Consider the following 26,196-nt stretch of genomic DNA (forward strand, 5'->3'; position numbering starts at 1 on the left):
AGGTATGATATGGTTTATGAAACCAATAACCTTCCCGAGATTAGCAGACCAAACCTCACCGGGAGATAAACAATCTTTGTCGAGAAATTTAAATCTGCTCGTATATATCACACCACAACTGCATAACAGATGTTCCGAAGTTTCACTTTCAAGATTGCAAAAGCGACAGATATCATTACCAACCCGACCAATGTTTTTAAAATGATATCTACTCGGACAGTGCCCAGTTACTAGGCCAGTGTATGTACAAAGAGCTCTCTTATTGAGCTCCATGAGCTTTTTGGTGGTTTTTGCATTTGGAGTTATAAATCTTTTGGACTGGTTACATCCTCTGACTGCCATCCAATGGGCTGTCACTTTTTGTTCTTCCCAGCGTCTGAGTTCCATTTTTATTGCGCAATTTGATATTCCGCAAAAAGGCTCCGGACCAATAAATTGTGAGTTAGAGCCTTCCTTTGCTAAGTCGTCTGCTATTTCATTGCCTTCAATGCCGCAGTGTCCTGGAACCCAATACAGATTAACTGAGTTCATTTCACATAGACGTCGCAAAGAAAGAATGCAATCTCAAACTATTTTAGAAGTACATTTACAAGCACTTAGTGCCTTCAGTGCTGCTTGACTATCAGAGAGTTTATATTTCCTCCTCAAGCAAACATTTACACATTCAATTATTGCAAAAATCTCCGCCTGAAACACAGTTGACCATATTCCTATTGCCACTGATATTTTTGTTCCAGGGCCATCGATTCCAGCACCAGTTTTTGAACCAATTTTTGATATTTTTTTTTTGAAACGATGATTCTACAATTGATGAAGGGACGGTAAGGGAAAGTAATGAAGAAGGATTTTTTTTCTCCTCTTTTTTTTACCCCCCCCCCCTTCCTTTCCACCCTTCCCCTTCATTTCCGGAGGAAAAAAATTCTTCTTCATTACTTTTCCTTACCGTCCCTTCATCAATTGTAGCATCATTGTTTCAAAAAAAAAATATTAATATATGCCTGACCGCATTTCAAGGTCATGACTAAAGTCACGAGTTTGGTCAATTGTCATAGGAACGGAGCCTTTCTCCGAAGAACCGCGCTGAGAAATGCGGACTAACACGCTTTCGGACGAACAGCGTCACACGCAGTACCTTGCAAGTCGTAAGGGCCTGCACAGTGTCGTCGTCCTGAAAGTAAAAACACGTTAGATTTAAACTTCTCGGTCGGTGGTTTCTACAGTAGGTGGAGGAAGAGGCACAATTTGTGTCTAAAAATAGACCAACCCATGTCGCTATGGTTAATAAGGGGGGTTGTGCAGACTTCTTTTGTCCAGCGCCTCTGTGGTTCAAAGGTACACGGGTACCAGTGAGCGACACGCCCTGGCGGGTGTTGTGGGTTCAAATCCGGTTATAATCTCTGATTACAGCTTGGTTCGACCCATGCACCTTCCAGCATTGGACAAAAGATAGGAGTCACAACGACAACTTGTTAAGCATAGCTACCTATTACCCCCTCCCTTCCTTTCCACCCTTCCCCTTCATTCCCGGGGAAAAAAATCCTTCTTCATTATTTTCCCTTACCGTCCCTTCATCAATTGTAGAATCATCGTTTCAAAAAAAAATATTAATATATGCCTGACCGCATTTCAAGGTCATGACTAAAGTCACGAGTTTGGCCAATTTTTGAGCCATCAGTGAAAAATATCGTTGAGCCTTGACGAACCATAGGAACTCCAATCTCCCAATCTTGGTGCGATGTTTCGCACAATTTGTAGGGAGTGTCATAGTTATCCTCAGGTTTCATCCAATCTCCATTCATACTTAACGCAGGCCCTATTTTAAAGTAATTCAGAATGCTCATGTGTTGGAGACGTGGACATCTCTACATCGTTACTGTCGGAGACGTCGACATTCGTAACATCGTTACGGCCAAGCTTTCTGGTCACAGTGACAGCTGTCATCAGTTGATGCTCGCCAGTGCTGACAACAGGACGTTCCTGTTCCGTTTTACCGCGAAAATGAGACTCGCACAATTGTACCTCGTTATTGTTCAATAAAGTTAAGTTTTAATTTGTTTAATGTACGGGTCGTGTTCATATTCATCATTTCGGTCACCTCCGAACGCGAACCGTAACAGTGGCGACGAGGATGGGATACGCGGAATTTATTCATCAGTCAAAATTCCCTCACCCACGTGGACAATTAAGCGGGTTCATCAGGACATAACCCCAAACAGCAGCAGCAACCACCGGGAGTAAGTCAGCAGCAAGGCCTATTTCAAGCAACAGTAGGTCAAAAGCATCCCATAATGCAGCAGAATGGTGCAACTCCACCCGGACAGCCATCTCCAGATGCACCGTTTGCCCAGTTCTTCCAGCAAATGATGCAGCAGCAGCAGATCTTCATGCAACAGCAGCAGCAGCAGCTAATGCACCAGCAGCAGGAATTCTTCAGAAACGTTATGTCATCCATAACTGTCCAGGTCCCATCAAACCCGGAAATAATTCTCGATTCACTGGCGAATAACATAAAGGAATTCCACTACTGCCCGGAAGAAAACATCACTTTCGCTGCCTGGTATACTCGATACGATGATCTTTTTGAGAAAGATGCGGCACGACTAGATGATGAAGCAAAAGTTCGTTTGCTTATGCGGAAAATGGGAACGGCGGAACATGAACGATACATCAGCTTCATTCTGCCGAAAGCTCCGGAAGATTTCCCATTCACAGCGACAGTCAAAAAACTGAAATCGCTATTCGGTGCTGGTGAATCTGTCATCAGTAAGCGCTATCGTTGTCTTCAAATAGCGAAGCAGCCGTCGGAAGATTTCGTCACATATGCATGCCGATTAAATAAAACCTGCGTCGAATTCGAGCTTAGCAAACTTACAGAGGAGCAGTTTAAGTGTCTTATGTTTGTATGCAGGCTTAAGTCGGAGGAAGATAGTGAGGTGCGTACACGGCTCCTTTCCAAGATCGAGGAGCATAACGACGTTACCCTGGAGCATCTTTCGGAAGACTGCCAACGGTTGATGTGTTTAAAACGGGACACGGCAATGATAGAATCAACACCGACGTCAACAGTTCAGTATATCGGTCGGAAACAGCAGTTCTCAAATCGGCCGTCAAAACCTTCAGTAAATTCTGGCAGCAGTGCCGAAAACATACCAGCTACGCCTTGTTGGTATTGCGGCGCAATGCACTTCGTCAAAGATTGCAGCTACAAAAGTCACGAATGCGAAGAATGCGGTATCATCGGGCACCGTGAAGGTTATTGTTCTAGTGTAAAACAAAATCGGAAAGCAACACACCGTAAACGCCAGCAGCTAGAGAGGTACGAGACAAAAGCAGTAAATCTATCATTGAATGCAGCAAACAATAGGCGCCGACACGTACAGTCGCAGCTCAACGGGTCCGACGTCAGTATTGTTTCAAAACAAACGTGGGAGAGAATAGGCAGACCGCCAACATCGACTGCTAGGAAAAAAGTAACGACAGCAACAGGAGATCCTCTGCAGTTCCTGTTCAAATTTGAGTGTGATATCTGCGTTAATAATATTCATCAGCAAGGACAGTTTTATGTTGTGAAGAAACCAGTTCATCCTCTTTTCAATGATTTGCTCGATGCGTTCTCGTTATGGACAGACCCGATCAGTGAATATTGCAACAACATTGTTAGTCAAACACAGCGCACTCAACAGTTCTACCCCAGAAAAAAAAATCATCAGCAGAAATCATATCCAGAACCAGTTTGGAAAAGCTTCGTCCATCGTTAATAATCGAAAAAGTGACACTGCAGTAAATCGTCAGTACAGCAGAGGTGATTATGTGTACACTAAAATTTTTATCAAAAATCAATGGCACTGGACATCAGGCAAAATTTTGGAACGTGTTGGTCATGTAATGTATAATGTTTTGGTAAACGATCGCAAGCTGGTACGATCTCACATAAATCATATTCGAGATTGTAACACACACAGTAAGCCAGCATCAAAGAAACTTAAGCAGCTACCGCTCATTATCCTGCTAGATGTTTGGAATACCAGCATTCCCGCTAGTGTCAATTCGTCAGCACAGTCAACATCAGTAAGCTTGCAGTCATCAAAAGCGCATGCGGAGGCACCGGTTGTTCCAGCGTTATCAACATGATCTTCGTCATCAAGTTCGTCATCCGACTTCATGTCTGCAACCGAAAATGAATCAGCTGTTCAGGTTCCTCGCCGCTCTTCCCGTACACGAAGGGATTCGCAACGGTTCAACCCTTACCAGCTGAATTAGAGGGGAGATGTTGGAGACGTGGACATCTCTACATCGTTACTGTCGGAGACGTCGACATTCGTAACATCGTTACGGCCAAGCTCTCTGGTCACAGTGACAGCTGTCATCAGTTGATGCTCGCCAGTGCTGACAACAGGACGTTCCTGTTCCGTTTTACCGCGAAAATGAGACTCGCACAATTGTACCTCGTTATTGTTCAATAAAGTTAAGTTTTAATTTGTTTAATGTACGGGTCGTGTTCATATTCATCATTTCGGTCACCTCCGAACGCGAACCGTAACACATGTGACCAGAATGATCCGATGAATCATTTTTAAATTTATTAAGCCTCAGAGCACATATCTCTGCTTCCAATTGCACAACTTCATGCAAAGGAAGCAGATTGAGAATTGCATCTAATGCTTTCGATGGAGTACTGCGCATTGCTCCGGTTATTGCAATGCACGCAAGTCGCTGAAGTTTTGCAAGCTTTGATTCAGCAGTAGCCTCCTTTGTTTTTGGCCACCAGACTAACGAAGCATACGTAACTCTCGGTTTTATAATAGATGTGTAGATCCACATTATCATTTTTGGCTTCAAGCCCCATTTCCTTCTGATGGTTTTTAAACATAGCCACAATGCACTGACTGCCTTGTTTATCGCTACGTCGAGATGTGCATGTGCAGAATTAAACCTAAGAATTTTTTGTTCACTAAATTTTATTTGCTTTCCCTCAAGCTTGAGAAGCTTTAAGTTGAGTTTTCTCCTTTTAGTGAAAGAGACAATTACGAATTTTGTCGGATTAATGCTTAAGCCCTCCTTGCACCAAGATTGGGTAAACCTTAGAGCCTGTTGCATTCTTTCCGAAACTATGTTATCAAATTTTCCTCTCACCATGATGACAAGGTCATCAGCAAAGCCAACAACTTCAAAACCTTCAGCTTCTAAACTCCTAAGTAGATCATCTACAACTAAAGACCACAAAAGTGGCGAAAGAACTCCTCCTTGTGGACATCCCTTCATTGCCTTTATGGTCATAGAGGACCCTCCAAGCTCAGAAGTGATTTCTCTTTTTGCCAGCATGGTATGAATTCAGTCGATTATGTGCGTATTATATTTTCTTCGTTTCATAGCAACTTTCATAGATGAATAGGCAGTATTGTCGAAAGTTCCTTCAATATCCAGGAAAGAAACAAAGTGCAATTTCCTTTACTGAAAGAGATTTCTCAATTTTACCTACAAGCGTGTGAAGTGCTGTTATTGTTGAACTACCAGATTGATATGCAAACTGATATTCAGATAATGGATATGATTGCATGTATGTTGAATCGACATAATCTTTCAGAACTTTTTCCATTGTCTTCAGTAGAACCGAAGATAGACTGATAGGTCTGAAGGATTTGGGATTCGTCCTGTCTCTCTTACCACCTTTCGGTATGAAGATGACCTTAACTGATCTCCATTTCGATGGAATGTATTTGAATCTTAAACTTGCCCTAAAAATCTGCATGAGTGCCGGTACCAGGACTGCTTCACCTTTTTGAAGCAGTGCCGGAAATACTCCGTTAACACCTGCAGATTTAAATGGCTGAAATGATCTTACAGCATTTACCACTCTTGCTATTGTAAAGATTTCGTCAGATACGTCTGGTGCTATACCGTCTGCTGACTAGATTCTGAGAGAATCTCTGTTGAACAACTTTCTACACCTACACACTTAATCGGTTCGGTAAAATTTTACCGAAATCTAAACAGCAGAATGTTCGGTGAAATTTTTTATTGCACCAAACATTATTAACGGGAAATTAGCAGTCATTAACCTTTCGTCGGAGAGCCCAATTTCGGAAGCAGTTTTTGGGCCCAAACGCGAGGTTCTGTTTGAAAAATTATAAATACTACTCTCTTCTTGTCAATCCGACCACAGCGAATATATTTTCATGAAAAGAATTTTTGTTTCAAACTGCTTTGGGAATTGGCAGAATCGATGACTGCTAATTTCACCTTAATGATCTGTAAACGTCGATTGGCACCATCGAAATTTTTACCGAACGTTCAGCTGTTTAGATTTCGGTAAAATTTTACCGAATTCGGTGCTTTTTGTTAAGTGTGTATACCTTCCGAGACCACACACACAGTTGAGCCCGGAAAATGTGTTTCCATCATCAAGTTTAAACCTTTTAGACATGTAGTAATTTTCATGAAAAAACAGTAAGACTGACTATGAAACAAGAGTACCGTTTCGGATATCATAATTATAAATAGTAGAGGAAATTTTTACTAATTTTTGATTTTTTTACATGTCCATTGTTTGCATAAAACCTAAACAACAAATAGGCTTTCATAATTTACAATATAGCTATAATTTATAAGTTTTTGTTATACATTATGTTCGGGCAAGGTGCATGAATGTTGTGATTAGTTGCACATCACCATCTGCTGTTGTATGTGTATATGTGTTTTTATTGTATAGGATCGGTCAGCTTCAGATCAATCTTTTGCATTAGTATTGAGTGTTGCAGAATCGGATTCAATGTTTAATTTTGCGTTTCCTTTGTCAGTCTTTTCGCTACCAAACGACCATTCAGTTTTTTATAGAAATCTGGCTGATTTCTGCCAGTGCTGGCCCCATCAAGTGTAGCAATTGGAAAGACATCTGGGTCAAGCAACTAAGAAATATCGTCCTTTCATAGTATAGCTGTGCGCGATGGTTTAGTCTACATTTTAATGTTTACTATTTTCGTCATGTTGTTCTAATGTTGTATTTCCTTGTGTAATAGCTCACATAACAAATTCGGATTCCCAATCATATTGCAAAGCTAAAGTTTGTTCATACTTATGTTGCCCAGCAAAAAATATTAAGTGCTGCATCCAGTGTAGACTAACTACATGTGACATCCTACCGACAGTAGGTATATTAGGCGAAGCGAGAAACTATAAGCTTTTAACCAGCTTAGCATATTTCATGGAGGTATACTGATGTCAATCGGAAACCTTTTCGTTTATTTCCGAATCACCTCTAGTAAAACCAATAGCTAAACAAACACATCACAGGATAAGTCATTTTCTCTTTAAATATCAGCTGCGCAATTTCAGGTTAATGTCAACAAAACATTTCAAAACTCAAGCAATAACAGCAAAATCATACTATACTGAAACGTCAACAGAAAACGCTTTTCCAGTTTTTAATTTCACAGATCAAAATCTCCAACTCTCAGCGTTTTAAAGGGCTGGGCCCAATAGATCGTTATCGTCACTGTCAGACTGAAAGTCCTCCGGATGGCTTATATCTATGCGATCTATATTCTCGATCGTGCTCGCCATCATCCGTAAGTTGTCCACGCCGGTTAGAAGTTGCCTGGAAGCGGCAATGTTAGATTCAATATGTTGAAGAATTAATTAGCTTGCTCACTTACCGTAAATTATTTTCCGCTGAAGCAGCTGCCTGTCGTAGTTCACGGGATAACTCCTGAGCACGTGAGAACGTGCGCCGCCATGGTTGCCTACCGCCAAAGTTTCTATTCCCGGTTACTCCGCCAGAACCACCTGCGGCACCTCCACATGCACCCTCACTTGCGCTTATATCAGCACCACCAACAGCACCTTCCTCTTTAAGGTTGTCGTTCTCTTGTCTTAGAGCTTCAATTTCCGCCTAACGTTTGAAACAAAGTAAGAAAGGTAGTACAAATTTAAAGTAAAATACCAACATACTAATGTACGTAGAAGAATCAATTTATTTTTTATTTTTTGTCACCGTAACAATTTAAATAGTATGTTTTGTTGTTTTTCGGTGAAATAAAACCCCTATTTTCTCGATCTGCGTAACGTTTTGGCTACTTTTTTGGAAACGGTGGTTCTACAATTGATGGAGGGACAGTAGAGGGAAAGCTATGAAATTTTTTTTGGAATGGAGTGGAACGAGCGGAAAGGTGAGGGGGGCGGGGGAGTTATTGGTAGCTACGTTTAATAAGTAGTCGTTCTGGCTCCCAACTTTTTGTCAAATGCTGGAAGGTGCATGGGTCGAACCAAGCTATAATCTAAGATTATAACCGGAAATGAAAAGCTTACATTTTCGTCAGTCTAGGGTAAATTAACCATTAGTAGACCAGTTAGTGCTTGAGTAGTTTCCTTCCACGAATTATTTTAAACTGGTAAAGCTAAACACGCAACCGATTACATAACGAGTAACTTTCGATTAAGCCTAAAAAAATATCAATTTATGTTGAAAATCTCTATATTTTGCACTTTCTTTAAAACATATTGAAATGTCCGTTTTCCTTTAATGGACCTTGTGGTTTACAATAGGATAGCGACCGGGTCCATTATAGGAATTCTAGTGTATTTTGCATGGAGAGGGTCTACTAATGGCGACATCTTTTGCGTTGTTAACCTATAATGGACCCTCACTTGTTGAAAGTATCGATTTTAAGGCATTAATAGTTGAATGCAGCTAAATCTCTATAAACTGGAATGTGTGGTATGTTTAGTACTTTCTGTTTGATGTCATATTTTCTCGGAAATAAGTAGCACAAGCTAATAAACGCCGAAACTGTACCCGAGGTCCATTACAGGTAAAGGGTCCACTATAGGATAACTTACCCTATTTTTTCACACATTGCTCACGCTGCAGGTTTACTGTTTTTTCTTCCCCCAGTATATTTACGTGGAACACCTTCACGGTTTCTCTGCTCTCCTGGTTCTCGACTCTTTCTAGTATGCGTGTATTATGAAAGTCGAAGATGTATCCGCCAATGTTGAGAATTGAGCGAGGTCAACCATGCCTACTCACACGCGAAAGAGTATGAGAAACATATTTAACATTTAACGCTTACGCCGCAGGCGTAAAAGAAACAGCCGCCGATGCTGTGTGCAGAAATTCTGTCACCCACACACTCGCGCATACAAATCCTCACATCGCCTTCATGCATAGCTTATTCCCGAGCCAAAAAAACTCGCGGGGAATCAGCTGCCCGTGAGGCTGGTGGCGCACTGGGATACAAATTTTGCTTTACTTTTTCTTCTTCTTCATCTTCGCCCGCGATTCTACTGACGGACGGGAGTACAAGCCGTCGTGAGTAATCGGTATCAGCAGATCGGACTGCAATGTGGTACGAGCTAAACCATGCCAGCTTATATCAGCCGGCACCTAGAGAGCACGAAATCCGAAGTTCCTAACTCAGTCACGTACACTGAATATGAACGTATGAGAAAGAAAGAAAGCAAAAAACGAAATTATGCTAGCCTTCGCTCCGTGCTCATTCGTGCTGAAGCAGAAGACAAAACACCTCGTTCGGGTTCTTCGGGTGCGTCTCAATATGCAGCAACAGCGCAACAGCAACAGCACTGCGTGCTATTATCCTGTTGCGGTGCATGCCTAAATGGATAGCAGCGATATCGCTCCGGGCGGTGTTTATAACAAGTCTGGCGGACAGCATAATCCGCGTTCGTAATATTTGAATAACATTTTTAACATTTCTGCATACATCGAACTAGGCTAGGCGGTTCTGCTAGATAGAGTCAGTAGGATTGTTGCACTACCCAGCAGGCTTGGCATACACTTTTCGCATCGATTTTGCTCTTTTGATTACTGCACCTCAGCGAAGCAGAATTTGAAAAAGTGGTGTATGGGACATTTATAGAGCTTGTAGCTATCTATAATATTGCTGAAGAAAGTAAAGCTCTATCTTTTGTGTTTGTGACGTTGTAAGGCTGCTACCCCGTTGGTAGCAAAAAGAGCGCTCTTTTGGCTACCAACGGCATTGCAGCCCTATAGCGGCGTAAATACTAAAGATAAAGCTTTACTTTCTTCAGCAATATTATAGATAATTACCAGCTCTACAAATGCCCCATACACCACTTTTTCAAATTCTGTTTCGCTGAGGTGCAGTAATCAAAAGAGCAAAATCGAAGCGAAAAGTGTATGCCAAGCCTGCTATAGCCCCGTAACTGTCATGTACTCTAATAGCCTGCTGTGAAGTCTGACGATAAAGAAGGGTCAAGTCTTAGAAAGACGTTGAAGCCCAAGGCTTTCCTTTTTTGTATACATCGAACATTTTCTTCCCACGTTCTCACGGCAAAACTAAAGAAACGTGCAAAAAGAAAATGTGCGATGTAAATAGAAATTTTTAAAAGGCTGTTAAAATAATACGAACATGGATTAGGCCTTCCGCCATTATGGCTCGTAATATGTATATAGATTATGGCTAGTATATATAGATATATAATTCAGCGGAGAAAATTTGGGAACCAATTTAAACGTCAAAAGCAGAACAAACCGTTTTTCACGATACGAAATGTAGAAGCAATCTTAAGAAATTCAGAAAACATTCGCTAGTTCTGTAACTACTTCATAATAGCTGTGCTGCTATAGGAATGGTCTGAGGCTCATAAATTTCGCCACGGTCATAGGAATAGTTATCTGTAGCACATACCTTCCACGTCTAAAGATTCGGAAACACACCTGGAAGCATCGAAATGGAGACTACAGCTCTCAGATCGAGCATGTCTTGCTTGACAGAGGACACTTTTGGGATGTCATCGATGTAAGGTCTTTCCGGAGACCAAATATCGACTCTGACCACTAGCACGTCGTATGTAAGATTTGCGCAAGATTGTCAACTCAAGGAAGGCCCGCACTGAGAGGACGCTACTTTTCAACATCCAGCGGTTGACGGAATCCAGAAAGCTTGATCAACGAATCACAGAACAGCGGAAAAAAGGGAAAAAGATGTACTTGATCTGTGGAGGAACCGTCATGGTTCCATTGAAACAACTGCGGGAGAGGTGGTAAGCACGACACGTGGAAGACAGCGTAATATTAGCTGGTTTTATGCCGAATGTCAGATGAGAAGAACCAGGCCAAGAGTCGCATAGTCGCTGCGGCTACACATCATAATAGAGAAAAGTATAAAGGGATTAGGGCTGCGAAAAAAAGAATCTACCGCATATAAAATGCGAGTACGAGGAGCACGCGCCTGGTGCCCGACGAAAGAGTAGCCAAAACTATTTTCAGTAAACAACCAGGAAGAGGCCATAAACTCCAGGGTACACCTCGCACCCGATGTCCTCGACAATGCACGTTCTGCTGGTGTTCGAGGAGAACGGCAGGACCATAATTCATTCGCGCAGGATCGATAACGTGTCGCCACTAAAGTAAGCAAAGTAAATTGGCTCCGGAGAATCCGGAGAACGCCGCTCGCCTGCACTGGCGCTGATGTCAGATATTATACAAGTAAATTTATAGCATTGCTAAATTTATAGCAACCTACTCTGCGTAGCGCGAAGACTGCACCAGGTGATGCTAGTGTTTTTTCCAAGATTTAGGGGTGTCAATGAAACGATGTTTTGTTAGAAAATTTGTTCGAAGTGTTACGTCTGTTAGTCTGTGGAAATAGGCATACATGTTTAATGGTCATAAAATCATAAAGAGAATAGAAGAAATATGCCCACACATATTTTCGCGGATTTCAGAGCAGCATACGATACAGTCGAGTGCGAACAGCTATGGCAGATAATGTTAGAGAATGGTTTTCCGGACAAACTGACGCGGCTAACCAAAGCTACCCTGGATGTGCTACGTGCGTGTTTCCGGGGCACTCTCAAGTTCCTTCGTATCGCACAGAGACTTGCGGCTAGAGATGGACAGTCCTGTATGTTATTCAACATCGCTATTGAAGCCGTGATCCGGCGAGCGGGCATCGAAACGAGAGTAACAATCTTCAGCAAAAGTAATCAGCACAGCAGCCATCACAGACGACCGATAGGGATGCCAAATATAATTCTGAGTGTTTTGTTGGAAAAATCTGGCCATCTGTACAGTGAGGAAAAATATCTGTTCAAAAATCTGTCCAACGCAAAACAATGAGTGTGAAAGAGGCGGAAAGTCATTTTGCTGACTGTTTCCGTCTCTTTCTCTCTCACTGGAAAAGCTCAAAAATCTGTTTAATCTGTGTAATTGGCGAAAATCTGTATTCTATATATATACAGATTCAGTTCAGACGATTTCTTTCAAATATCTGTTAAACACAGAATAATCTGTGTGCATGTGGCACTCGACATCATTACATCAAGCTACGTCAAGCTAAAAACACAGGATAGGAGAATTGGATTACAAATCAATGCGTCAAAAACCAAATATATGTCAGTAAGAGGCTCCAGAGAAAACAACGTTCGCCTCTCATGGACAGTAACGTAGATGAACTGGAAGTGGTCGATGAGCTCATAAACATAAACCCGAGTTGCCGATTAGCTTTATCGACCACTGATGCTTGTTGCTGTCTGAACGTAAGCTTCGAGTCTAGGTTCACTCCTAAATCTTTAACCACTTCTGTCCGCTCCAAGGTATGATTTCCAATTGAATAGTCAAAACTGTTTACTTCCCGGCTTCTTTTGCGATGAAAAGATATAACGACCCACTTCTCAACGCTAAGGGTCATTCTGTTTACTTTACACCATTCAGCAAAACGTGGCAGTCAGTGAGCTTTCCGATGGTGTTGTAAATTTTGAAATCATCAGCGTAAACTAGTTTACATTTACCGTTATACAAATTCGCTGCATCGTTGAAGAACAAGGTAAACAAGATAGGTCCGAAATTGCTGCCTTGTGGAACTCCGGAGCAGTTAGAAAATTCATGCGATAAGGCAGTACCAACTTTGACTTGTAGGGTTCTATTTTTAAGATAGGATTCCAGCCATGCACAAAGCTGCCAGGAGAAACCTAAATGTCTAAGCTTTTTAATGACAATGTCATGATCAATGCGATCAAAAGCAGCTTTTAGGTCCGTATAGATCGCATCTACCTGAAGACCGCTACCGATAGCTTCACTGCAATGAGTAGTAAACTCCATTAAATTAGTGTTCACTGAACGACCGGGCATGAACCCATGTTGCTGCAAAGAGATGTAACCACGGCAGTTGAACATAATGACATCGCAGACAATTAACTCCAAAAGCTTAGATCCAGGAGCAATTATCAACGTTTGCCAAAGCAATTATCAACGTTTGCCAAATGGTGTATAGATAACCGCATGAACTCAGACAAATATGATGTTTTTGCATTCCCCAGAAAACTAAACTCTCTCGTCTTCGACAACACGCTATCAGATGTGCCTTTACCTGCCTGCCTGCTCGACTCTAATTCAAATAACTTATTGCGTTTATTGTCGACATGGCCGGCAGAAACCTTAGATTTATTATGCGCATCGGATAGAACTTCTACGACATCTATTGTTTCAAAGCCCTCTATTGTGTACTGATCCACGTGCAATCTTGAGTACTGCACTCCAGTGTGGAGCCCCTACTATCAAAGTGGAATTGACAGAATCGAGTCAGTGCTTTTCATAATTCTCAGTGTTGCTCTTTGGAGATTGCCATGGAACGACCCCTTCCAGCTGCATTGCTATGAATAGCGCTGCAGACTCATCAATCTCGGACCCTTGAATACTTATCGTAATATGACTGGAGCAATAGTTGTCGCTATGCTGACTACGAGAGTGGATTGCCCATCTATTCTCGCAAAGCCTAATATACATGCCCAGAGTCGTACTCTACACAATGGTCGTTTTCTACACGTACATTACAGTGATGCGTCCAAATTTCGAGTATCTCAGGTTTTCTGTCAAACTTTTTCCATCATTGTTACTTGAAGAAATTTATGACACATTCCAGCGTGTCCCGTTACGACGGGGACCCGACTTTCATTGACATTTTGCTCCCGCTAGCAAAAAATACGTTTGTGACTAAGTTATTAAACAAGTTGTAAATTATGTCTGTTAAAGATACTTTCTAACGTAGTAGGTATTTACTTTTTGATTTAGATTGTTATTTAGGTTGGTATAACAAGTTACATTTCGAAACGGAACACCATCGCAGAAATACCGCTTTTTCCAACATGTTTTAATATGTGTACACTTCAATGTGCTAATTATTAAACGTTCTGTATGTTGATTGTGTTGAGAACAACTTATGGTTCATATCCAGTATAAGATGAGTTGAAATATGCAGTTTTAAATACCGATTTCTTTGGTACAAGAGCATGGAATGTGTCTTATGCGTATCTCTTGAGATCGATACAGCTATTCCATTTTTTGCAGTCGGAACTTTTTATACTCAGTAGTAACTTCAGATAGCTTAAGTCGTTCCAGATTGTACCGTGGCGGGCGACTTTTCCGCATGTTGGTATCAAAAAGGTTGCGCACTTCGATCATCAAACACCAGTGGTTAGCAAAATCAATGTTTGCGCCACGATAGGTTTTAATTCTATTTGATGATATTCGAAAAGTACTTTTGCTTGAATCTGAGTACAACTATCGGTTTGTCAGTCAGCAGCTTGTTGTCTTTATCGTTACACATTACTGGCATACGGAAATCACAACTTCTGATGCTGTTAACCGTTTTTAAAAGCACCCAGAATTTTTACTTTTTTCTACCAGTCACCTCAAATGTTAATGATCAGATTGCCTACAATACGGTACTTCGCGGCGTCCTATTTCGATGTAATATCTTCATGTGTGTTCAGTTTTATAAGTAAAAGAAATTCATAGGCCCAAACTTGAAATAAAACAAGTACCGAAGTACGAAATTTTAAGCATTTCAAATAGATGTAAACTTACGTTTAGCCGCTTAATTCTCTGCCTCAGTTTAATGACCTGGGACTCAGCAGTGGCAGCACGTAGCTAAAATTATAGAAAAAAATGAACCACTAGTTACAGAAATATGTTTTCAGTCTTTTGCCGAAATAATTTTTGTTTTGGTACAAAAAAATTATAATTCATATTATAGTTATACCAATCGAAACATACATAGCTTTTGTCCAAATTCTCTTCGATGCCCTCGACGCCTTGTGCCGAAGTAGCACTGTTCTTCGTCGCCTCCAGAGCTTTTTCCAGATCTTTGATTCGTCGAGCCTGTTCCGCTATTACTCGACGGTTATCATCCACTTCGATTCGTAGACGATCGTTCTCCTGCCGCTCGATTTGTAGCCTTTGCAACTGTTGCAGAGCATCGGCGTCCGGCGAGTTGAAGTGGGGCGTATCGTGTGTAACATCAGCCAATCGACCGGATGAGTGAATCGGACCGTCAGATAAAAAATCCGGCAAGCGATGAATCTTGTCAGCAGTCGAGCTGGGCGGCGGTGAGGAAAGATTACGATCCATGTCAAAGCCGAAGCGACTCCCGCATCCCTGGCCGGAAGCGCTATTTTCAGTCAAATCGGGTGGCAATTCCGGTACGGGTGCTTGCTGCTGCGGAGGAGTCGAGCGTCTCATTCGTGGAAGATCAAATGAGAAATTTGAATTTTGAGGTGGCAAATCTAACGGAACGTTCGGCGAGGTACGCAACGGAGTTCGATTGCGATTTGCGGTTCCCATTGAAACAGATCCCGTTCCTGCTGCCGAAACAGAACCGTACGTTAGATCAAACGGTATATCGTTAACCATTGCTCGACTACCGCTGGATTCCTGTTCCAGATTATTGACGGTAAAATCTGGCAGCTGTTCAAAGTCCACAGAGACGGGAGAAACACTTTTTGGCGAACCCATTGTATTGTACCACTGTTCCATGACTAAGTGATCCTGTACGAAGTCGGGCAGTGCCGCTGGGAACTCAGACGCCCCCAAACGATGAGTTGTTAGGTTTTCACGACTTCTGCCACCAAAATTTGGAGAATTGTGCAGATTTTGCGAACCTATCAGCCTTGGAGAATCTACTGAGCCCGGGCTTTCCATGTCATAATTTGAGTATGACCTGTGTACGTACTGTGAGCCACCTGAGATGGAACCACCACATCCTAAAGGGTAATCAGAGTTGAACGAATTGTTGCTCCTGCTGTGATATATGTTGGCCATAAATTTATCATCAGCCAGATCAGACAAACTTGATTGCGAATCGAAGGACGGAAATCGGGGTGAACGTTTCATTTTTGACTCGCTGCTGAGCGTATTAACCGATTGAAACTGTGGAATTTTCGGTTTCGCTCCAGTTGTGCTAGTGTTGTGCAGTGAACTAGTGGTGGCAGATTTCGACGGTGAGGCTCCATTTCCGGCCGAACTGTTAATACCGGCGTTGGAGCAACTGGCATTGCCACCATTGATAAAGTTGGTGCTATTACTAGAGCTGCCGTTGTTGTTGTTTCCGTTGATATTAGAGGTACTACGGCTATGGTTAATGTTTACCGTGTTAGATCCGACACTAGCAGGTGTAGTATTACATGAAGATGCTCCTCCGCCTAGTGATGAGTCTCGCTTGAGAAAATGTTTAAATGAAAACGGATTCTCCTCACGGCGTGGTAAATCGGGAGTAGCTACAAAACCGTGATTTTATTATTTTATATTTTATACGCAAATTTATGTTACCTCCGACAATGTCACTGTTTCCGTCTGGATGAGACATTTGAACTCCATTTGTTCTGCCAGAATTGGATTCCAATTGCTGTTGTTGTTGTTGTTCTGCCCTGCTACTTTGCTTGATGAGATCTGCCGGAGTATTTGAGCCACTTGTAAGTTCTTCCGTTATGTTAATATTGTTGTTATCTTTAGCCATTTTACGTTAACCGAATGCGCAGGAATCAAACTGACTCTAAATCGCGAAACAATCCCGGCCTCACACTATGTTAAATGTCTTAATCTTCAAAGTAACAAAGGATGAGTTAGCCTAGAATCCTTAGAACTTGCCAACTTTCGTCGCACCTTTCCAGAGTTAGGATAGGATGAATGGTGCGTAGTTATCCAACTCAAATTGCAATTTTCTAGTATTACTTCACTGCACAACGAATGCTCATTTGGTAAATTTGAATATAGTTCAATGAGTAATCTCTCAAATTCGAGAAATACTTTACAGGATAATCTAGAGACACGATTTTATTCTGCCGTTTTCTTTTTGTTTCAAAATTAGACTTTTTTTCTCAACATTTTTGATATTTTGACATTGTCTTGAGATTAACCGAGAGCGACCTGTCAACCTGAGGAGAAAGGGGAGAAAGAGATGAAATTTTTCACACGGTGAAATATTTCGAAATGATTACACGCCCAGGGGGCAATTACCGTATAATTACCTGGTAGTCTGTTCTCTGTGCTCTGTAATTTCAGTCTTGTGTTTGTTTTTGTGATGCAAGGTTTGTGTTACCTGACTCATAACGAATACGTTATATACGGGGGAGGGTCTCGTAACTCACAAACTTTGTGATTTCTCGCGTCACTTTTCATTTCGTCCAATGTAACAAATGTAAACAAATCCGGTTTATTACAACAAATTATTGCTCTTTTTAAACTCTATGTTATACAAAAACACCTGCCCAAATAGAATTATTTTGAGGTGAAAAAATTAGCATTATCAAAATGTCCAATGTGCACATTCGAATTACGAATGACTGACTGTTACTTCGATCGTTCTCATCTGATGTCCAAAGTGCAAAAAAAATCAAAACAAACCCAATCTGTACATTGGACGTTTAGCAAGTGAAAGTTTTTTTCGCATTATTTATGCATTTTAAGTGAAACAAGCGGTGTAATATTAAAAAATAACCTCGAAAATAGCGTAGCACGGCAACGCACGTATTTTACGGTGATCTCGCTTAATTTATGTGCAATAGCCTGGAAAAATAAAACCGTCCAATGTACAGCATGAGATGGTAAACAGTCCAATGTAACTTTTTCCATAATAAACCAAAACTGCTTAGTTTTAATTAGATTTTTAAAATCTCCGTTGAATATTGAATGTTATTATTCATCAACCACGTTGAGTGAATGACTGAAAATTATTTCATTTTGAAACAATTTAAAGTTCAATTAACAGGCTCGAAGGAAGTAATCGATTTTTTGTGTGTAAAATCTGTCGGTAGCGCCCTCCAGAAATAGTTTGCCAAACGCATCAAAAAATATCCATGTACCTTTACTAATATTTCTTTGTGCTGGAGTTACATAGCAGCGACGGCAGCGACATCAACAATTAGTTTGCCACTTACTGCTCGAGGGGTGGTCTATTGAAGGATTACTCGTAGATTACATAAAAACCTTTTACACACTTTTTGTCAATTACCTGGTAGTCTGTTCTCTGTGCTTCGATCTCGTTTTTCTCAATATGGTGGAATTGTTACATTGGACGAAATCAAAAGTGACGCGAGATTTTTCGTTTAATTGATCATAAATTCGAATAGAGCATACGAATATCAACTATATGACATAAGAAGTTACATCACAGAGACAGACATTCATCTTGAGCTCGTAACGTGTGTAAAAGCTTAGCCACCATTTTGAAAGTAAGTGGTAATGCTCCCGTTACGAGCGCTCACATCACTAACATAATAGGCTTTGGTTGTTAATGTCTGTCAACGATTTGATTTGAGCTTTCGTCATATTTTCACCAAAGCTTTAACAGTTGCTACAGCAACTAACGTATTGTTTACCCGTAATCTACCGAACTCAAAATAAAGGTAAACCACAGAGAACAGATTAACAGGCTCGAAGGAAGTAATCGATTTTTTGCGTGTAAAATCTGTCGGTAGCGCACTCCAGAAATAGTTTGTCAAACGCATCAAAAAATATCCATGTACCTTTATCAATATTTCTTTGTGCTGGAGTAAAATAGCAGCGATGGCAGCGACATCAAGATTTAGTTTGCCACTTACTGCTCGAGGGGTGCTCTATTGAAGGATTACTCGTAGATTACATAAAAACTTTTTACACACTTTTTGTCAATTACCTGGTAGTCTGTTCTCTGTGCTAATATTTCCTTTTTTTCAGGAAATTTCAGATGCTTTGAATAAACACTCTAATATAAGCCGAATATATTATGCCGTGTATAAACTGCCAGTTTTAAGGAGGGGAGGAGGGTGCGATAGATCACATGTTCTGCGGCCACGGGTTCTCGAACGAAGTAATGGTTACTTTTGTTAAGTGATCAAATAGGTATGCCCCTTAGGATACACGCCCTTCGTATGTCTCCCCCTTGTTAACCCTAGAAACGTTACTGGCTATATAAAGGCTGTCCATTGACCGCAAACTCATTTTTAGTTATTTCAGATCTCCCCGGGTTATTTTCGTTCATACTTTTTGCATGATGCGTTGTTTTTGGCCGACCTCCTGCCCCTAATAGTCCACTTAGTTCATGGATGGCCCCATATGAACTACTTTATACTGATATTTATGTGTATTGTTTATAAACATGCTAATGTTCACTGTTTAGGTTTTTAGCTCAATTTTATGTTTTTGGCACAATGTCACCCCTAGAAGGGGTGAGATTGTGCCAAAGTTCATGCACTTCTAGCACAGAGAACAGACTACCAGGTAATTGACAAAAAGTGTGTAAAAGGTTTTTATGTAATCTACGAGTAATCCTTCAATAGAGCACCCCTCGAGCAGTAAGTGGCAAACTAAATCTTGATGTCGCTGCCATCGCTGCTATGTAACTCCAGCACAAAGAAATGTTGATAAAGGTACATGGATATTTTTTGATGCGTTTGGCAAACTATTTCTGGAGGGCGCTACCGACAGATTTTACACACAAAAAATCGATTACTTCCTTCGAGCCTGTTAATCTGTTTTCTGTGCTTCTAGCACAGAGAACAGACATCCAGGCTGGCATAGCCAACCTGTGTAAATTTTTGTAACGGCCATTTCGAAATAACCCCTCGTTCACGTTAAAGTTACCCGAAGTTACCCCTCACATTTGTTAGTTTGGCGATTCGTTTGATGGCGGCGCCACCCGCAAGCATCTGTCAAAACTGAAATCCAATATATTTCTTTCCCTTTTTTAAGCCTAGTATCCAGCTGAAAAGAAAACAGCTCAAGAAAAAATCCTGGTATTTACCGAAGAAATTTTGACAACTGCAAGGCAAGCAATTATCTGTCATTTTTTCTTGTGGTAATAATTGGGTCCTAAAGCCCTATGTCGTTTTTAGCTTGAATCGATGAGGTTAGGGTTAGGAACACATATTTTGATATTCAATTTTATATTTTTAGGCTATTGCCGTTAAAAACCTTTTTTAATTTTGTGAAATTTTTAACAAAAAATAAACATTTGGGCAACCTTATATAGACAAACTATAGTTGTGCATGGTTGTGTCAAGCGGTGTCTAGACAACACGAATTATAAAAAGAAACCATAGTATGTCTTGTCACGGAAAACTTTTTGTTTACCTTCACGCTCATGTGATAGTGTGTCAAAAAGTCAAAAGTTGCAGTCAGGAAATGGCTTGGCAATCGCGACCTAAGACATTTTCTAAGTTTACAGCTCATTTTCCGAGTAATCATCTCAGTTTAATTAAGGCCTTTGTCAAAATCAGCAATAAGCGTAGTGACTGCACTTGGTCACAGCGTGGATGGCTTCAGTTTTCGGATGCAACACCCGCCATCGAGATGCGACCGTGTTTGGTTAGAAACGCACAGAAATTTTTGGTCTGCCGTTCGCCCTACTGCTGATTCACATCGGAGTAGCAGAACATACCAATCTGATTGATAATACGGTGCCAGCTTCGGTTGGCGTTTTTTTTTCATACTGTTCTGCGGGGTCGATTGTACCGAGATTATACTGTTGGCCATCAGTTTGACATCGTTTAGTCATTCTTAGCGCAAACTAGATTTGGACTAAGTCTAGCACCGTGAATCGATGGATTGGAATACATTGCCCGAATCAAAACTTTTATCCGATAACTAGTACAAATTTGATGTTCCACTTCCTCACGAACAGTAAAACGCAGACAAGCACAAGAGACAACTGCGAAGCTGCAACTGTCAAAACGATCAGCTGCTCTAATGTCAAACCAGAGTTGCCAGTGAGAAAAAGTTATCATTGTTGCCAGAAACGTGTTATTTTCGTTATGTCAAGGAAGATCTCTAATGTCAAGGGAGAATAAATTACAATATTTTTGTTTTTTAATTTTTTAGTGCTCTGCATCTTTTTAAAAAAGAAAAAAATATACTCTGGTAGTCATAATGGGAAGCTTTATCGTTCCTTCTAAAAAAATCATCTTTTTATCACAAATTTTAGGACCCAATTGCGCCGGATATTATTCCGTACGGAAAAGTGACGTTTCAATTCACTAGCATGTAAACCTGCGCCATCTAAAAGTAAAACAATATTTCTTGTGAGGTGCATACTGGTAAAGAAATCGCAAACGGAAAATCTTTTCTTCAGCATTTCTTGGCCTATCTTTTTGCCCATTTCTTTTCAGGTCGGTACTAGGCTTTACTTATGCAAAAACCAAAAAACATCAAAAGCTCATCAGTAAACAAACCGAACGATGGGAATGGTACAAAGGTTTGTTGATACTATCGAAACTAGTGTGGTATCGATAGTATCGTCAAACTTCATTGTTAGAAATGATTTGCGATTTGTGACACACACGTGGCAAAATTCTGTCTCCTTTTGATGTTATTGTGTTGTTATACTAATTATCATTATTATTACTGTTGATGTTTGACTAGTTTTGTTCGAAATATTATCCGTGAAATCATCGATAAAAAGCCCCGTAATATCGATAGTTATTTCAAGTGTTATCTCTCATCGTTAATTGACGGAAATACTTGACGGTGATTGACAGTCAATTTAGTTTGGCGATTCGTAGGCTAGGCGGCGTTTGATAACTGTTGTAATTTTTGTTGTAATTTTTTTTTTTAATTTTTTTAAATTTTTTTTATTTCATTTGAATTTTTACACAGAAAATTACGAAAAATTTGTTCTAGCTTGGATGTCTGTTCTCTGTGCTTCTAGTAAAATTTGGTTTCATTGTAACTAAACCATCTCTACGGTAGTTGTTAATTGAACGATTTAGTATATATTGACAGGTTTGAAATCAACTTAATTCCTAAATTGTGTGTATACTGAGCTAAAGATCAAAAATATATGTTTTTTGGCACAATCTCGCCCCGGATGACGGTATTTCTCGTTCTAAAAATAGAATTAACAGCATTGCGCAAATTGCCTATTTGAAAGCACAAAACAGTTTCTATTAAGCTTCATTGCAGCTTCGAAAGCAGCTATCAAATTAGCCAGAAGCTTGATAAAATCACCAGATTTAGATGTTTAAGAGCTGAACAAAGGTTTTTATTTCTAAACCTAAACCATAGATTAGCCACAGGTTGAATAAAATCAACTATAAAAGCGTTTGATCAGCCTGAAATTGTTACTTAGGTTGGAGTCAGGCTACCCCGTAACAAAGTGACAGTTATTAACAGTTTCCCATAACACCCGCCAGTGTCAAAAATGTCGCGACGATCGTTTTTACGTGCCGCCCAGATAACACAAAATCGTAATAGAAAGTTCATAATAAATCGTTTTCATGTCAATTTCACATTGAAATTGTATAATAATTAGAGTATGTCAAATCGAAGTGAACAATAAGTTGTTTTGCAGTCGTGCGTGCCTTCATATACAATTCATGACTGTGAATTATAAAGCAGTATGGACGATTGCAATATTTGATTATATCTTAATCATATATTCAGGAGTATTTAGTTGCGTGTTATAAAAACTACGCAAAAAAGAATTACAAATAATTGTCAAAGCTTTCGCACGTATATCGCCTCCACTTTGGTACATATATGTTCTTATATAGCGTGAAATATAACTTTTTCGTTCAGATATGATTTCGTATATCTCAGTTGCAATCGAGATATACAAACCAAATGGTTTACTGGGCAGTTAAAATTGACGAACTTTCGATTTCCAAAGGAAATATTAATTTTTGTTACGTTAAATGTGAACGCAAAAAGCTGTCTGGACAACGATTTGAAAAGTGCGTATTGATTATTTCAGCATTATTTCATGTTTTCGGTAAAACTGTTTGAATTCTTGGTGGGTTGTTTGATTGATTTGTTTACAAGATAAAAAGCGGTATTTATTACAAGATTGTCACTCTTGTGTACGAGTTGTCTGCTCTTAAGTATTTAAATATTGCGTGTTTCATTGAAAGTTATCCGCTGCGCAATTCAAAATGAATTGCTCTTTCATGATTACTGGATCGATTTTGTCGTTAACAGAACAAGTTAAGCAAAATTCAAGAGTAAATCCAAGCAATAGAGATCGTTGCAGTTGTACAAAAAACACTCTGTTACATGACAAAACCAAATAGAGCATGTTATTATGACAGAAGAACCAGTTATGCTGCTATAGTCATTACCAAGGAAACGTTTTGGCACATGACATAATGTTGTCAGTTCGTAAAATACTCTATTGAAATAATAAACCAATTCAGATCTTATATGCACAAGGGATTTTTTGCCAAAACAAATGATAATAAACTCTTTCTTCGATATTTACGCCGCTTTCAAACATCTGTCGTGAACTATGAACCAGCAGTTTTAGGTACGTTTGATTAGTATGGGAGCTGTCACATTGTTACCGGGTTGGAGTCTATGTGAAGTAGTAGAGGTGTGGAACAACGTACCGTTTGTTTGTGTTAGCAGCGCAAATAATGTAAACAGCAAGGGTGACGTCAATCTCGCCCTATTCTTCTACGGGCATAAAAAAGCATAAACATTGTGCCGTACAACGATGACACTAACACACCTATACTTTTTAGCATATTACGAACACAAACATGCCGCGTTTGCCGTACCTAAGTAATAGTGTACATAGGGTTGGAGTCAGGTAACACAGTAATCTGCGATTACTACTATACGCACGTCTGGAACTTGCTGGAAGCCCCTTGCTTGGACGGTTTGACGTAATTCGCGACGACGAAACCCAAAGAGATTTTTATGGCCTGTTCGCACTTGCACAAAATCCCATGCCGAACTGTCATTGTATGAATAATGACAAAAGCAAAAATACTTCCTTCTTCTTTTTTCTCACATAAAAACCAATTCTCGCGCAACTTCGTAGTCGCGAATTGTGAAGTCATAAGTACTTTCCTCCCTTTTTTTCTTACACTAAAGCCCAAAAAAATCAACTGCGTGCTGCGTCAACCAACGAAACGGACCAAGGAGGGCCGACAGCAAAACTTCCTTCGTGAGTCGTAAATTTCTGATTGCTGCGGATTTTGATGAGAATCAAATTTTAAACTTATCAATGCGATGTGCCTACCGTTCGATTATATTGATAAACGCTAAAAACACCCGTTGCGACGTGTTAAAGTTTTTAATTCTTCGGGATGATAGTATATTGTGAGTGTGTTCTTTGGTAGTTAGGTTGGGCTAAACGTCATTGTTTTTACTGAAAGAATGTTAATTTTATGTGAGGAATTAGGAAGTAAAAAATTCCTCACGCATTAATTCGTATTGTGGTTTTTCGAACTGAGCCAATGTAAGTAGCCCTGTTATGTTTCAATTGGATTAACTGTTCACGCGATGTGCGTTGCGTTAGACATAATTGTGTAATGTTGTTTTCTATTCATTGGTCTACGAACTGTTTTTTTTTTCTTTCTTTTTTATTACGTTCCAGCTGCTGCACGCGAACAAAAGATTTATTGAAACATATAGCTTCAGCACCTGCTGCTTTCAAGTGTTATTTACCGATTGAGTAATTATTTTTATAGATTTTTGCTAAGCTGTAATCATGTCCTTAACATTCGAACAAATCATCCTGGATGCCAAACGGGTCGCTAATCGGCTCAAGGACAGGGAAGCGTTAGGTGATTCGCTGTTGTTGGAAACCGAAGCCATTAATAAGCAAATGGAATCGATGCGATTGTTTGAAGATGATATCGATATTCTAAACAAACTGGCACGGGAACGGTCCAACAATCAATTGATAACCATAATTCACCAAGAAAACCCCCAAATACGTGAAATTCAACAGGAAAACCGGCTTCTCAAAGCCGCCCTAGAAGATCACCAGCATGCACTGGAGCATATCATGAGCAAGTATCGCGAGCATACGCAAAGTAAAATTCTGAACACAAAGCTTGACTTCGTGGAAGCATTTCACAAACATCAGGAATTTTCGGAACGTAAGGATGAAATGATTCGTCAACAAACACATAAGATCCAGGAGATGGCCGCAGTTATGCAACGAGCATCGCAAATTGATGACGAAAAATGTAACCAGGAGCAGGAGTTTCTTAGCAAGTTAATGACGGAAAATAAGGTGAGTACTTTAAGCTTTCTTTAGTATGTTTTATTTTCATCCTATATCGGAATCATTTCAGGGTCTTCGCGAATTATTGGAAATTTCTCAAAAATATGGTTCAAATGGACAGAAAATTCTAGTCGATGAAAAGTCTACCCAAACTGAGCCGTTCTTATTGGATGGTTACATAGCTTCTGGCAACAACGTAAATTCCTTGTCGAAAGGTAGCAGTGAAGTGTTGCCTCCCGTCAGTGCTGGTTCCAACACGGGTACAATAAAAATAAACCCTTCAAGCTCCAAGCCAGCGACATCAGCAGTGGATAGCACAGATGGAACGTGCACGCCTTCCATGTTATCGTGACGTGATTCAGATGATAGTCAAACGTCCGTTTTCTTTTGCTGTCAGTCGGCTTTACTTTAATATTGATTTACAGTTTTCAATGTGGTTTGCATTGATAACTATGACTACACAAAATCTTATTTAGTTCGCTCCAATTGGTTCACGTTCAACAGCCTGCAGCTACGTTGCAGCATTTATAATTATTTACCCACGATGTTCTCAAGTCCTTAAATTTAAAAGTTACAATTTTAGATTGCAAATAAGTAGCACTCAGTATCTGCATCTTTTCCCTCGAAACGTACTAACGTCAATATATGTAAATGTAAGGCCGTAACTTTTTTGTAAGCATCTCAATACAAGTTTTTTTTTTCAACCTTTAGTGCAATCATTGCTAAAAAATTCAACATTTGATAAATAAAAGGTCATATAGTGACTCTTTCATTCAAAAATTTTTACCTTGCAACTCTGTTCTTTAAGTGCAAAAGAAAACACAATTTTGGGTTCTAGAAATAGCCAATCATCTTTGTTCTTATGTAAGTGCATCGCAGTGTCCGGATAAAATGTGTGTGCTGCGGCAAATTCCAAATTAATCAAAATAAATCAACTCTTAGCAATAAAAAA

General features: G+C 40.1%; 2 protein-coding genes across 3 annotated transcripts; one reads left to right on the forward strand and one right to left on the reverse strand.

Annotated features, from left to right (window-relative positions):
• Positions 1 to 6,551: 6,551 nt before the first annotated feature.
• On the reverse strand, positions 6,552 to 17,095 carry LOC128734618 (hybrid signal transduction histidine kinase M). Its single transcript, XM_053828898.1, has 5 exons — positions 16,586 to 17,095; positions 15,035 to 16,533; positions 14,846 to 14,908; positions 7,653 to 7,888; positions 6,552 to 7,594 (listed from the first exon to the last, which is right to left on the reverse strand). The coding sequence occupies exons 1-5, from the start codon at positions 16,770 to 16,772 to the stop codon at positions 7,459 to 7,461; spliced, it is 2,121 nt and encodes a 706-aa protein (XP_053684873.1). The 5' UTR covers positions 16,773 to 17,095; the 3' UTR covers positions 6,552 to 7,458.
• Positions 17,096 to 24,105: 7,010 nt separating this feature from the next.
• Positions 24,106 to 26,184, forward strand: LOC128735026 (FGFR1 oncogene partner 2 homolog). Of its 2 annotated transcripts, none has more exons than XM_053829486.1 (3): positions 24,106 to 24,470; positions 24,703 to 25,253; positions 25,315 to 26,184. In XM_053829486.1, the coding sequence occupies exons 2-3, from the start codon at positions 24,723 to 24,725 to the stop codon at positions 25,594 to 25,596; spliced, it is 813 nt and encodes a 270-aa protein (XP_053685461.1). In that variant the 5' UTR covers positions 24,106 to 24,470; positions 24,703 to 24,722; the 3' UTR covers positions 25,597 to 26,184. The 2 variants fall into 2 exon arrangements, with proteins under 2 accessions (XP_053685461.1, XP_053685460.1); XM_053829485.1 differs by having other exon boundaries at positions 24,107 to 24,470; positions 24,609 to 25,253.
• The last annotated feature ends 12 nt before the right edge of the window (positions 26,185 to 26,196 follow it).

This window comes from Sabethes cyaneus, chromosome 2 (genome assembly GCF_943734655.1).
Source record: "Sabethes cyaneus chromosome 2, idSabCyanKW18_F2, whole genome shotgun sequence".
Taxonomy (NCBI): Eukaryota; Metazoa; Arthropoda; class Insecta; order Diptera; family Culicidae; genus Sabethes; species Sabethes cyaneus.